General features: G+C 39.4%; 1 protein-coding gene across 2 annotated transcripts; it reads right to left on the bottom strand.

The window, feature by feature from the left end:
* Nucleotides 1-455: 455 nt before the first annotated feature.
* Nucleotides 456-15,020, bottom strand: LOC135475139 (low-density lipoprotein receptor-related protein 12-like). Of its 2 annotated transcripts, none has more exons than XM_064754904.1 (11): nucleotides 14,376-15,020; nucleotides 12,399-12,467; nucleotides 11,716-11,863; nucleotides 10,832-11,028; nucleotides 9,446-9,577; nucleotides 7,929-8,096; nucleotides 6,723-7,064; nucleotides 4,635-4,754; nucleotides 3,917-4,039; nucleotides 3,182-3,307; nucleotides 456-1,521 (listed from the first exon to the last, which is right to left on the bottom strand). In XM_064754904.1, exons 1-11 carry the CDS (start codon nucleotides 14,389-14,391, stop codon nucleotides 515-517), a joined length of 2,448 nt encoding a protein of 815 aa, XP_064610974.1. In that variant the 5' UTR covers nucleotides 14,392-15,020; the 3' UTR covers nucleotides 456-514. The 2 variants fall into 2 exon arrangements, with proteins under 2 accessions (XP_064610974.1, XP_064610975.1); XM_064754905.1 differs by having other exon boundaries at nucleotides 456-1,518.
* Between the last annotated feature and the right edge of the window lie 326 nt (nucleotides 15,021-15,346).

The raw sequence follows: 15,346 nt of genomic DNA, 5'->3' as shown, positions 1-15,346 counted from the left end.
TTGAAGAATTACAGTCTTCCTTGGACAACAGATTAAAAAGAGAAGAAAAAAAAAAAAGAATAACAACTAAAAACTAAACAACTGACGATTCATTAACTGTATCATTTACACAAGGTCATACTTGGGGAGTATAGCACTGACCTCATCTCACAAAACACAGCAACCTGACAGCACTATGATACATGATGACACTTCATATGTAACAAGCACAATGTGTGGATATATATACACACATATATATATAATATGTATTTACTTGTACAAAAACGTGTGTTGTCACATCACACAAGTAGCTTTTTTAACACCTTTCACAATCGAATCATAACGATCATCAGTCGTTTCACATGGGGAACATTTTAACATGTTAATGGTGGTTCTGGTCCACTGTTCACTTGTAACATGCCCTACCTACCTGCCCTACCAGTTTGCCCATAAAAGGCAGGAATGAACAGCTCAGGCCTGAATTACTTCAAGCAGGAAAAGTTGAACAATAACCACTCTTCCTATCACTCTGTTATAGAATCAGCCTCACATCAGAACCCGCTGAATTCAAAGACTCCTCAGAATTGTTCAAACTGTTGTTGTTGTTGTTTCTTCTGGTTTCCTCTGACGTCAGTGTGATGTTACAGCCAACACGATTGGTGAGAGGTTGGGATGGCACGTCTGTCACATTCTCCTCTTTCTCTGTGGGCTCGTCAAGCGACAACAAGGCGCTGTCTGTATCACAGGAGGCGCTGACAGTGTCTGCGCTGACAGAATCTGTCTGTGTCGCACTGTGCAAAGGACCAGTACTGGGAGCATTTTGAAAGACGCTGTCTCCATTCGCAGACTTAACACGGCTGTCATACCCTCTTCGGAACTGCACAGTCACGCCCGAGGCATGAGACATGCTGATCTCCGTGGAATCGGGATCGCTGTCACACTCAGAGTCACTGGTGGTGGATGGAGGAATGAGGCAAGTTGTAGAATTGTTTCTACCGAGGTCTGCCGCAGCATTGGTACTGTTGACAGACTGGGACGGGCCATGGCCGGCAGCTCTATTATTCCTTGAGCTCCTGTCTGCAGTAGGCTGAGAATCACGGGCTGACGCATTGTGGGATTGGCCAGCAGCACCTGTCTCTCTGGAGGAGTTAGCTCCCCTGTCAGAGGTCGCATCCACAGAGCTGACGACAGACTGACTGTTCTGTCTGGATGGACCCCGTGGAGGTGGGGGTCTCGGGGGCCTACCCGAGCGAGATCCTCGTCTACCCCTGGACCGCCTCATCTGCTGAGTCGACCGGGACACTTGGTCAGAGTTGTTGTAGGGCTGCGACGTTGCCATTGCCTCACTGTAAGTAGGTGGGGCAGGTCGTCTGTTAAACTCGGCCTGGACGCGAGACATGGGGGTCTCATGGTGTGAGCCATAGTGTTCATGCAGCCTGAGAGCATAGAGTTTGCAGGTGCAGCCCAAAGCCACAACAAGGAGTAAGGCACAGATTAGGGATCCCATCACTGCTGCGATGATGACTCGTCTGGATACTGCTGGCAAAACAAAGTCACACGTGAGGCCATGTTTTACAGAACTGTTGTACAGGTGAAAGCCCAAAGCATTTTAATTTCCTGATCATTTTGTTTATGACAAACAGTTTTACAAAGATCCAAAACAGAACAGAGATGTTTAAACAAAAATGGGCATCACTTGAACATTACAGCATATATCTTTTTATAATTTTCAATTCAATATAAAAAACTACCCTCCTAAATATTTATTTATTTAAATTGTTTCTTAAAGGAATACTCAAGAATAATACCTGAAAGAAACTGGAGGGTTGGGGTAAACCACTAGCCTTTGGCAGAGTTACCAATGAACTTTCCCACATGTGACGTACAGATATGCACACCATATTGGTGAAGAACCAGTGGTCTTCAATGAATGTTATACTCTGTAAATGGCCATCGTTGGCTATTTATTGTCACTAAGACCCCACAAGAAGTGACAATGTGGGAATCTACAAATTCCCTGTTCATGGCTGGGCTCATCATTAGGGGTCCACTTTATTTCCTAGCGGGACACCTCTTGAAATCCTTCCGATTAATATTATTATTCTTAGTCAACTGAAAAAACTGCAATATCTCGAAAACTATGCAAGGTAAAAAAAACCAGACTTTACAGTCCTATGTAGGAACATATGAAGCAGCTTTTGATGATTTGTGCTGTTTTACCAGTCAAGTGATTTAGCAGCCATTTTGAATTTCATTGATAAGCTAAAAAAAATCTTCTTCTCCAAAACGGCTGAACCTATCAAGATAAACGTTTCGTTTTCAGTTTAAAGGTGGATCGCCCTACCCAGACTGTAAAAAGCTTTTAGTTCGGTACGCAAATAAGGCCAAAACTGACCAATGACCACGGCTCAAAAGTAGGTCAATTTTTAAAACTGCTTAAAGTCATAAAACACTCACACTATCTGGTGCCCCTTGACATCACGATTACACATCTGCAAGAATTCTTTTTCTGCTTTGTGTCGTTTTTATGTTATGACCAAAACAACAGCAAAAATTTGACAAAACTGTCCTATGTAAATAACACGAGAGCTTTGTGCTAGACTGCATGAAACCATTGACTGCAGTTTATTGTGGGAATGGGCATTAGTCCTGCAACAATGTGTTCTTTCTCCCTGTTGTCTTGGGCTATCAGCCAAAGATCAAAGCTGGCTAATCTCTATGCTAGTCTTCAGTACTTGGTCCATTGTAAATGATGCCCGGAAGTCTAGGGGGTTCAAATCCAGTACAATCCTTTCCCTTTTTTTCACATTTTTTTCATTATCATGAACTTTATAAACACCAGTCTACCAGAAGTGGTACAAGATTAGTGGCGTGGACCCCGGTAATGCTGTTGGATAACAGCTTTAATTTAAATAGCTATCTCAGAAGTAAAATCAAGGGGATAGTGCAACGACTGGTTGACCCGTATCAGTATAATGGCTCGGGCGGGGCGGCTTACGTGCCACTAGATAAAAGAGCGGTGGAAATCCGTCCTATGACTGAAAAATTGGTGAGCACGATGTTAAACCCCAAGCACTCACTCGCTCACTCAGAAGTAAAGTGAACGTATGCTGCTGAATACAGCTCTTTACATCATTTTCCACAACCGTACAAATGTGCGCAACTACTGCTACAGTCAGTTTCCCTGACGTCTACTTACTCGAGCAGTTATCTTCATCGCTACTATCTCCACAATCATCTGTCTGGTCACACCGCCAGTTGTCATAGATACAACGAGAATTCTTGCACAGAAATGTGCCATTATGTGCACCACACTGCTCAGGAACTGAAACCAGACAGAAAATAGGCCTACACATTTAAGGCACAGGGCCTACCTTGAGAAAATGGGTGAAGGCCAATGAAAAATAAAAGGTGAAACAATTTTAGATGCTGATGTTTCCTGCTTGATGAACATTGCTTACATAAACTCATGTCGTTCAGGACATATCTGAAAAGTTTACAAAAGTGTTACAAAATACATAATGATCTTTTAAAAAATTTAACCAGGTAACAGAAAATGGAAACTGTTCCTCCAAATTCCTAACCGTACATGGGGTTCAATTTTGGTAAACCTGGCTAACAGTGTTCAAAAGATGACAAGGAAACTGAGGGAAGAACAGACTCCAGCTTATACAACCACACTTCTAGTGATCTATGGGTAAAAGCAAAAATGTGAATAAAAAAAGCTGCATGTTTTTGCATTAATGTGTGTGTAAAGTATACAATAGATGTGGACACTGGATCTATATCACTGTCAACAGGAGGGCATTTGGAATCAAGCAGAAGTTGAATCACTGCTCATTAAACTTGACAAACACATTTTTACGTATGGTCTGATAGCGTGCAAATCAGCTCAGTAAGTCTCCATATATACTAGCTCAGAAGAGTCACTTACGGCAGCCTATCTGATCAGCATTGTTGATGCATTGGCTTTGACCGGTACACCTCTCCTCCTCTTTGTAACAATGGGCAGTGTCCCCTCCACAAGGGTATGGACTGCTAGACAGGTGGCATGTACCTACAGCAAGGCCCAAGGATGTTTTTATCTCAGTAACAACAGTCAACAAACTTACCTACATTATTGTTGATGGTTGAAAAACAGTAAAAAATTTACCATGCAATGCACTAAATACTCATACATCTCAAATACATGCAAAGGAACAACCTTTAAAACGTAGGTCAAGGTCAATGAAAAGTGACAGGCTTTATCTACACGACTGGGTGCATGCTACAAGACTGATGAAAATGGTTCAATGTTCAAAGAGAAATCGTGCTCATGACATTGTCCCAAAATATGACCAAAACGACCCCAACGACCTGAAAAAAACAGACCAAGGTACTCCATAATGAATAGGTTTCTTCCCAACGTATGAGCATACATGTGATCTAAGGGTTCAAAAAAAAAAATCTTTCAAGACAAAATTTTGGACAAGACTGATGCCGAACAATGGCAACAGGTCCATTGAAAAAGGCGTTGAAAAAGACATAGATGTCTTTTATGACAAGACAAGATTTGTTCCTAAAATGCTGTTTGGATAGATCTATCCAAACAGCATTTTAGGAACAAATCTTGTCACCACACTGATATGGAGAACTTAAAAGTGTTAACCCACCACAGCCTCTTTCGTCTCCGCCCCTCCATTTACAGTCCCATTTGCCGTCACAACGCTGTGAGTGGTGGTAGCAGTCATCTTCTGATAGCCCACAGGAAATCTGGTCAGCAAGGCACTCCCCTGTGAACATTTAACAGAGATTCACCACCAAGGTATATTACACATCTCCCAACAATTTATTTAGTTATTTATTTGATTAACGTTTAACGCCATAATCAAATTATTTTTCACTTACAAGCTGGTCAGCTTTAAGGGTGAAGGAACCACAGTGTCCCAGGTAAATTTTTCCATGTGTAATTTTATACAGATATGTATGCCATATTGATGGAGAACAAGTGAGTACTCTTCAATAAATGTTAGACTGTGCAAACTGTCACACAAGTATCATAATAGATTTAGCCAGAATTGGAAATCAACCCGTCTCATTTCCAATTTTCTCCAATTTTCCAATCTCTCCCATGTTAAGTTAAAGCTTACTGTCACCAAGGCCCCACAAACAATGACATCCGCAGCACCTACAAATTTTCCATCAAAGGCTGGGTATGAACTAGCACCCTGTGTGTCCTAGTGATTGAAAGGCAAGCAGCTTAAATACTCCACCCAGCAACTTATTTAAACATTAGCTCCATGGAATATGTGGGGCTCTTTTGACATTAGAGGTACCTTATAGTATGTATGTATGTAAACTCTGGTGACAGGGCTTGGTGGGTGTAAAACAAAGCAGAAGTTTATTCGTCATTAGCTTGATCAATCTTCAGAATGCCGGTAAAGTGAAAGAAGAGCAGATACAACCACACGATGGTTTTCACTGAATGTCACTACACACTATCCCAATGGATGCGTCTCTCTTGTGGACCAATGAGTGAACTTCTTAATAAATTGTGAACTGTGTACAACAATGCAATGGCTGTTTGACAGTTATGGCAATGCTAGCAGTTTCTAACCAGCTACAGAGGACTATTAAAACTGAAAACAATCCAAAACTAATTGTGTTGCTTGACTGTGTTAGTCAAGAATTAATGACTGAAAGTTGAAATACTGATTGTTGACTAAATTACTCATCAAAGGTGCAAAAACAGGTGATGCCCCATCTCTCTGAATGCTGCTCAGTGTATGTGGATAAAGCACTTACATAGTGCTAACCCATTCCTCATTGTTTTAATCTCTGATCCAGATTAAGAGGATTAGCGACACCACAGGACACCAAGAGGATTAAAGCTACCCTTCATAATACCTGGTTGACGTGCTTGAGTAATTCCGGCCATAATATAACTAGGAAAACTAAACACCTATAACAATTTTTCAGTATTGCTTTGATTAAATGCACGAAAATCAATTCCCACAAACCCATTTTTGAAGTCAATCAACTCTGGGAATAGAATGATATTTACTGTGAAGCAGACAGAAGGAAAGAATAGTAAATATTAAATCTGATATACACAAGAAATGTAGACCTACAGTATAACACGGATAAAGGATAGCTTAATAGTCTGTACTGCCAGTGCTGTTGGAAATGCCTGGGCAAAAGATTCAACGTTGAAAAGCTCAGAATCTAGAGTCTGACCATAGATGTCTGTATCATAAATCAGAACTTCAACTGTTGTGCACTGTGGGTTCAAATTGATACGGTAGTATATTTGCTTCTATGTAGTTAGAATCCATCTTGAAAATGAAACAGTTTTGATATGAATTCCCAGGTTATATAGGCCAGCTACACATGGGTTGGACATCTATGACTTCACCCACTGAGCTTTACCGGGGGCTGGCTGGAGATCGGTTAGTGTAGTAAATTTTTTGTTTTTCGCGGAAAGCCACAATTATGTTTCTCAGAGGCCCTCCTGGTAACATCCTATTAAACAGGTTATAATCTTTATACTTAGGACAAGTAGCTAAATCTGGACACTAAACCCTTAATATCCTTTAACATGTGCTAAACAACATGTAGGAGTTAATTTACTCAACCCACATGAGTGAGATCAACTTTATAACAGCAAAATTTTACTATCTGAATAACACAACAACCAGGCATTCTCTCCTGTCTATGGTTGCATCACAGCCAGATGTGAAAGTATGTACGTTATAACTCACCCTTCTTCTGGTAAGTTATATTGAACCCTTTTTCCCTGAACTGGTGGTTTGAGTGAAAACGCAGAATCATCCAATTGCTTTTGGCATTGATAACATGCGGTGGTCTGTGCTTGCCGTAATACCGTCCCAAAATATTACTGTTGTCCTCGTTTTTTCCGTCGTAGATCTCCAGAAAATCGGTCCCTATTCCATCTTCCAGTTTGAAGTCCACAATATGAAGCTGGATTGTTCCATCTGGTATATGAATGGTCCAGGTACAGTCTACGTTATTGGGGTAAAAGCTTGGATACTTTGGAGAGTGGAATGATCCGCTGCGTTCCTCCAAAGTGTGGTGACACCGACCTGATAAGAAAGACACAAGCATGACATAACAATAACCAGAATACATGCAGAAAAAAATACAACCAGATTTCACACTCAGATTACCTCTATGACAGCCTTGAAATAAGAAGTCCAGGTCAATGAAAATCAAAAATCTTCTTCTATATGGCTTCATGTACAAGTTGGTGCACAAGTGGTATAAGTTTAATGAAAACTGCTTTCAGACTTCAAAAGACATCGTACTAAAAAGCCTGTTAGAAAATATACATGTGGCTTACATGACACATGACCTTGAAGAAATGGACACACAAAAAGACACTGACCACTACAACAATACACCCAGGCCAATTTTGGCCGAAAGGTTAAAAAGAAGAAGAATTATTGCTAAAATGGCTGTCACAAATTTCTGCATTCTATTTGCTCAAAAAAGGTGACATTAATTCTTTAGAAATACCATACTTATACCACCAGATATTTCTTTTATTGTTGTTTTACCCCAGACCGAAAGCATGTCAAATTGTTGATAGAGAAATATGGCCGAGATCAGTGACCTGTAACTTCAGTTGCTTTATTATATGGAGTATTTCATTCAGTCAGGTCAGTTGCTTTATTATATGGAGTATTTCATTCAGTCAGGTCAGTTGCTTTATTGTATGGAGTATTTCATTCAGTCAGGTCAGTTGCTTTATTATATGGAGTAATACCTTCAGTTGCTTTATTATATGGAGTAATACCTTCAGTTGCTTTATTACATAAAGTATTAAATTTATCTGCTATATTATATGGAGCATTAACTTCAGTTGCTTTGCTAAATGGAATATTTACTTTATTTGCTATATTATATGGAGCATTAACTTCAGTTGCTTTAGTATATGGAGTATTTACCAAAGCAAATGGGTGAATTTTCGTCTTCTCCGTACAAACAGTCTGCAAATCCATTACACATCTTCTCCTTGTTAACGCAGACCAGCTCATTCGTCTGTGTGGAGATACAGTTGATCTGTGTACTCTCACACTGGTTGGATATGCTAGTTGTTGTTGAACGGTGGTTAACTGAAAATAGAACGCAAGTTGTTGAGAAATAGTTGTCATGCTGTCACCCTATTCACAGACATTGGGGCAATATTCCATTTGTAAAGAACACTCCAATGGGCAACATTCCATGTGTAAAGAACGCTTCAATGAGCAACAGTCTGTGAGTAAAGAACACTTAAATGGGCAACATGTTGTGGGTAAAGAACACTTCAATGGGCAACATTCTGAGTATAAAGAACACTTCACTGGACAATATTCCATGTGTAAAGAACACTTCAATGAGCAATACTCTTTGGGTAAAAACACTTCAATGGGCAACATTCCACGTGTAAAGAATTCTTCAATGGGCAACATTCTGTGGGTGAAGAGCACTTCACTGGGCAACATTCTAAGGGTAAAGAACACATCAACGGGCAACATTTTATTGGTAAAGAGCACTTCAAATGGGCAACATTCTGAGGGTAAAGAACACATCAACAGGCAACATTCTGTGGGTAAAGAGCACTTCAATGGGCAACATTCTGAGGGTAAAGAACACATCAACAGGCAACATTCTGTGGGTAAAGAGCACTTCAATGGGCAACATTCTGAGGGTAAAGAACACATCAACAGGCAACATTCTGTGGGTAAAGAGCACTTCACTGGGCAACATTCTGAGGGTAAAGAACACATCAACGGGCAACATTCTGTTGGTAAAGAGCACTTCAATGGGCAACATTCTGAGGGTAAAAAACACATCAACAGGCAACATTCTGTGGGTAAAGAGCACTTCAATGGGCAACATTCTGAGGGTAAAGAACACATCAACGGGCAACATTCTGTGGGTAAAGAGCACTTCAATGGGCAACATTCTGAGGGTAAAGAACACATCAACGGGCAACATTCTGTGGGTAAAGAGCACTTCAATGGGCAACATTCTCAGTTCTTTCCTGAAATACTTTGCTTGACTGCTTGTTCTAACATGCTCAACTCTATACAGATAAAATACACGCTTTAGCCACTTACAGGTACACTAAATCACCTACAGTTTAATGGAGTAAGTGAGTGAGTGCTTGGAGTTTAATGTTGTACTTAACATTTTTTTTGTCTTATGACAACAAAGGAGGCCTTAGAGTACATGTAATATGCCTCCTTGTTGCAGGATGGATTTCCATCACTCCTTTATCTAATGCTGCTTCACTGAGAGGACTTACCGAAGGCAAGTACGCCGCTCCACCCGAGCCATTGCACTGATACGGGTCAACCAGTCGTTGCACTATCCCCTTATTGCTGAACTCCAAGCGAAGAAGTTACAAACAAACACACATATTCTGCAGCTCTCTCATTGGCTGAGAAAAAAAAACATGAATTATGTTCTGAAAACTTACCATGCTGGCAGTTCTGTTCATCAGAATGGTCAAGACAATGAAACTGGCCATCACACTGCCAGTCTTGAAGAATACACTGACCATTATTACATCTAAACTCTCCCTCTTGGCATGTTCCTACATGTAGTGGTCCTGGAAGGGAGCCAACAGATTGTTATATATACATACAATCATTACTTATTGAACTCACAGCGACCACATTGGTGGAAGGCTCTCGGGTCACTGCGTCACGCTGGTGTGCTAATTCCGTCAGCCATGGAACCAATTACATGAACACAAAGAGTGAAGCCTCTACCTGAAGGTCTTATTAAAGGAGAAGACAACATAAGAATGATGCCAAAATCAGATGAAAGAGCATCAATACTTACTTGCAAATATGATCTTTAATATTTTTTTGGATTTCTTTTTTTTTTCAAGAGAAAAGGGTATTTGAAAATATTTTTGTATGGTGGGTATTTGGGACCAACTTTTGGTATTTATTGTTGTTGCATAATAATGTTCTAAATAAGAATGTGATGCTTGTCTAATAAATTTATTTGAATGTAAATTTGTTGTTTATATCGAAACATATGCATTTAACCTAAACTATGATAATATTTATGAACATACTAAAAATATAAATATGATCCAAATTGAGGTATAATACATTTACTAGCTGAAAAGAACAAATTCTAGTGCAAAAATTTTTTAAATTATTATTGTAACCTGTGCTACATCCTCATTTATGACATTATTAAACAAAGACTAAAAATAACAAAAGGTGATCCCAAATACCCACCATACATGAATTATTTTCAAGCGTCTTTTTCTCCTAAAGGAAAAATTGGAAAAAATATTGAAGACCACAACTCGGGATAACTTTTTGCACTCTTTCATCTGAAATTTGTCATTTCTGAGTTTTCTCCACCTTTTAGAGTAAATCCTGGAATTAAGCCTTGGTCTGGATAATTTGTGGTGCATAACAGAGACTGGACTGGTTTGTTTGTTAGATTGTTTCACATCACTTTTAATAATACTATCTGCTTCATGACGAATGTTATATAATGACAGACACTAAAGAAAGCGCACAGGATAATAACTTATCACTTATTGTAATATATTGTTTTTAACTCTTCTGAGGTAGGGTATTGATGAATCCTATTTTCTTCAACCTTTAAGCAAGTTTAAACGCAATTTTGTAGGCAATGATGTTCACCTTAATCTTTTCGATTGTACATGTACCTATAATATTCAGTTTGGTTGCTAAGCCAGCATCAGGCTTGGAACACATAATTTTTTCAGCTTAGACAGAGAAATGCCCTCAAAATATGCTTAAAAAATATCAGGTGAAGGGGCAAAAAGTCTGAAGAAAAAGAGAACAAATGTCACAGTTCACTTTGTACATACCCATGACATAAAGCAGTTCAAAGCCTCGGGCCGACCGTCGGTAATCAGACCGAAATCTAATCCAGACATGGCCGAGCTGTGAGATATAAGGGCTGGAATGGTTCCCACAGATCTTGACCTCCGGCTGAGGGCCAATCTCCAGGAAGTCCTCCTCACAATCGCCCCCGTCGCTCACAGCTATCTGTAGAGTCTGGAAGCTGAGCAAAGGGGATAACCATTCTAGATAACAGGCTATTCAAGATACACACCTGCCTACTTCTTTGACTGGTTTACATAATACTAGACCTAGGAATTTTTCACTCATAATGATATTGTTGTCAAGTTTTCTGGGATCAAAAATGTTTAATATCACAGTCAATGGGTTTAATTATTTATTAATACTTGTCCTACTTTATACTCCTGAATAACATGTTATTTTGTAGTATAGAGGTCAGATTTACTAGTGAAGGAGACAGTGGAGAAAATCTCTGAACTTTGCTGAAAATAGTTCCATGCTGATTTCCTGACATACAGCCATAGTTGACAGAGAGAGAGTATAGGATAAGAACACATCTTGAACAGTCTCATCAACGCTATAGGTTTTTAAATCTTTGAAACCATACATCAACACCAACGTCAAATACAAAACTTAAGCAATCTTCACGCAGCTTGATTTGTTGAGTTTGATTAGTCAAATGAAAACAGGACAGACACATAAACTGTGTTCACTGGGTGTGATTTGCCGAATTCTATGAATATGTCACAGTTATCCTGTTTTTGTTAGGCTAATGATGTTTGATAATGCGACAAACTGCGATGTTTGATTCTAACACACACACTGCGAAAGGCTATTTTATTACTTGTGTCTTTGTTAAAGTGAAAGTGAAACTTATGCAATGACATACTGTATAGTTATAACTTGTTTACGCTCCCCACGTATTTGCCAGCTCTTGCAGATCCCATTGGGGTAGGACAGAGGGTAGTCCGGGCTTAGAATGGTGCCAGCATGTTCTGTGCGTGGAGGTCTCACAAATTCGCATTTCGGCTGGTTAGCTGCAGAAATAGATAAAAACATATGCCACTAAAGACTGCAGTTTCATCAATTTATCTACTTATTTGATGGTTTTTTTTTTTTCTTTTGCTGTACTCAAGTATACTTCACTTATACAACAGCGGCCAGCATTATGGTAGGAGGAAACCAGGCAGAGCCCGGGGAAAACCCACGACCATCCACAGGTTGCTGTCAGACCTTCCCACTTACAGTAAGAGAGGAAGCGAGCATGCAGTGGACTTGAACTCCCAGTGACCACATTGGTGAGAGACTCCTGGGTCACTGCGCCGTGCTGGTGTGCTAACCTCCTGGGCCACAGAGACCCCTTGTAAAAATTCTTGTAATGTATTATAACTACATGTACAAGTATGTCAAGAATATTCACAGTACAGGAAGCAGTATATTACATTGTATTAGATGTCTTTCTTAAGTCTTCACACATGACAACAGCATTCGTAACATTTATTGGAAGAACTTTTGGTCAGGTTTTAGTATGGGTGGACAAAATTGGAGATGAGTCAAAACAGATCAACTTACCTATGTCCCTGATATTCCTGGTCTGGCATCCTTGAAGGGTAACCACCACAACCAAGATTAGGGTGTAATCTGTTACAAATAAACATCAAACATTCTAAATTGTCATAATTTAAAACTCGCCCGGGCCTCCTCCTACAGCACTGCTTACTAAAATGACATGTACCTTTACTTATGTGAAAGTACTAAATTCAGGTATACACAGGAATCCATTGCAGACTTTTCAAGGAATACCCAAACATTTCATTGGATGACAGAGATTATTTCAACTATGCTGATCCTAGCGAACATGCTTCAAATAGTTAATTAGGGATTTGCTGTCAGTAACATGAGATGTATATGCATGTACCTCAATATAATCAGGGCTACATCAAGAGTCATTTTTGATCTTATTTCTGAAAAACGTTTTTGTTCCCAAGCTGTTGGTTACCAAAACTGACCAAACTGTATTAAAACCAACATGTAAATTGAAATAAAAATATGACGGTTAACCAATAAAAAAGAGGACTCTTCATACAAATTCCACTCCTATACAGATTTAAAAGCTTTTCAGAAAGCATCATTTTGAGTAACATTTTATCAAATTTGTTTATCTATGGCCACGATATCACCTTTAAAGTTTGAGATAAGAACTTTCAATTTTTTTCCAGATATGATCCTGGTAATTTAATATGATTCAATAATAATACAATTCAATACAAGTAGACCACAGGTACATGTATCCTACTTTATAAGACTAAAAGGCTGAACTGGATCAATCTTTCAATAGAAGCTGATATTTGTAACAAATTTAACCCAAGCATTAAGAACACTTTGAAAACATAATCTAACATCCACATAATGATGATAAAAGTTGATCAAACTTGTTTTATGACGTTAATGATGATAAAAGTTGATCAAACTTGTTTTATGACGTCATGCTGCTGAGTTCGGATTGAAACATCATAAAACAAAATATTTCTTTTTAGATGTCAGGGTGTCCGGTTGTGAAATATCAAAATGTAATAACAAAAGTGAAATCTAACAGTAAAATTTCACTTTTATCAGTGAAGGAAATGCTGATATTTCATCCTTAAATAAACACTAAAGTATGCTACACCACAGAACTGTGAATGAACAGAAAACCTTTGCTGACCGTGCAGCATCAACAAGGCTAATTTTTTTTCCTCCTTTTTTTCTTGTTGCCTTTTTTTTTTGGTTATGTCACAATGAAGCATAGTTTACTTTTTTGTATTAACTTCCCTGTTATTTATGCAGACAAATTATGCTTTATTTCAAGTTAGTTCTGAGTTCTTAAGCATTTACACCAAGTTGGTGGAATAGCTTAGCAATTCAAAACACACACGACATTATGTGAATTGGGCAAATCCAGCTTGTTTTCAGTCCAAAAATGGACATGCCATTTTCATTTCTTAACATACTTTTTGTCATTAAAGTTGCTTGAGAATTTTTGTGACAATATAAATATGTATGAATAGTTTATTTTGATCACAAAAGGCAAGTACCATTTATATTTATTTATTTATTGGATTGGTGTGTTATGCCGTACTCAAGAATATTTCACTTATATGACGGCGGCCAGCATTATGGTGGGAGGAAACCAGGCAGGGCTGTCCTCAGATGGGTGGCAGACCTTCCCTCATATTTCTGGAGAGAAGGCCAGCATGAGCTGGACTCACAGCGACCGCATTGGTGGGAGGCTCCTGCGTCATTACACTGCACTGGTGTGCTAACCACCTCAGCCACGGAGGCACCTACTACCATTTATGAACCGCTATGATAGTCTCCCAACTTCTGGGATATGCATGATTGAGCACCGCCATGGAACAAGCATAAACTAACATTTATGCCAACCCGCTTCAGCCGTAACCTTTCACCCACTGTGTCAGCACAAGTAAAATGACAAATGCCTTGCTGTCCACAGTCTCGAACATAATATAGCTACAGTACATTTGTAATGCATCTGAAACACCATCTTACATTTCACTTGAACCATGCTGTCATCACATGGAATGCATCCTCTTGACTACCTACTGGGCAGGACAACCTTCATCTGTATATACATGAACAGGATCTTTGGTTTTCTTTTATTTCACTTCCCTTCCGACAGTTGCGTCATTGCAACATCGTCTCCATATATACAGCAGTATTGTCCTAATGCTTTTATCGGAAGTGCTTGTTTGCCAAGAACACCGAGGTTTGTCTTGTCAGAAAAAAATCATCTTGGAAAAACGTCAAAACTGCAAATTCAGTTCTAACTCACACTGTTCAAGCCACAACTGTCACTTATACGCCGTGTTCAAGATGTCAACACCGCCGGCAGTGCTAACAGTTTAGTCTTGCTTCTCTGTCAGTCTGCTTTTGTTGTTTTGGCTGTGCTTATCCGTCGTGTGGAACTCGACTAATCGAGGAAGTGATTCGCACCTCTACTTGATCGCTGTCAAATCTCTTTTTACCTATCGCTGATATAATTAGGTATAAGAAAGACTCTGATTCCTGAATACAGCAAATAGGTGCAAAGTCCTCTGATATGACATAATGTGTTGTCTTTAACTTAAAAAATTAAATTTAAAACAAACTTCCCGAACCTTCCTAACAGTTACACAAACCTATTTCCACCTCCGCCATATTTATCTCACACGAGCCCGACTGATATGACGTCATTGACCTCGAAAACGAGGCCGACAGAAGGGATTCCCCAGGGTTACCCTCGGTCACGTCAAGTTTGGAAAACCAGAATACTTCAGCAGAGATAAGTCAAGGCGTTCATTCTGAAGACATAGAATCTGATCTCTTTCCCCACCTTTGCAGAATATCCAGCAGGTGTAAAACAGGGTATCCGTAGCAGTAATTGTAATATGTCCGACCGACCACTAGCTCCCATTCCCCGAGAGACCCCCACATACTACACCGAGGCGTGTGCAGCTAGGACAACACGCAATTAGTTGTAA

Source organism: Liolophura sinensis, chromosome 9, assembly GCF_032854445.1.
Source record: "Liolophura sinensis isolate JHLJ2023 chromosome 9, CUHK_Ljap_v2, whole genome shotgun sequence".
Lineage (NCBI taxonomy): Eukaryota > Metazoa > Mollusca > Polyplacophora > Chitonida > Chitonidae > Liolophura > Liolophura sinensis.
The sequence above is the reverse complement of the archived record's forward strand: the minus strand, read 5'-3'. Positions and strand labels throughout refer to the sequence as shown.

Bases quoted from the DNA above. Each gene is read 5' to 3' on its own strand.
- LOC135475139 (XM_064754904.1), bottom strand. The intron at 9,578-10,831 runs GTATGTACAAAG...GCTCCCTTCCAG, and splicing joins TGAACTGCTTTATGTCATGG to GACCACTACATGTAGGAACA. The intron at 4,040-4,634 runs GTGGGTTAACAC...GCCTTGCTGTAG, and splicing joins CGGAGACGAAAGAGGCTGTG to GTACATGCCACCTGTCTAGC.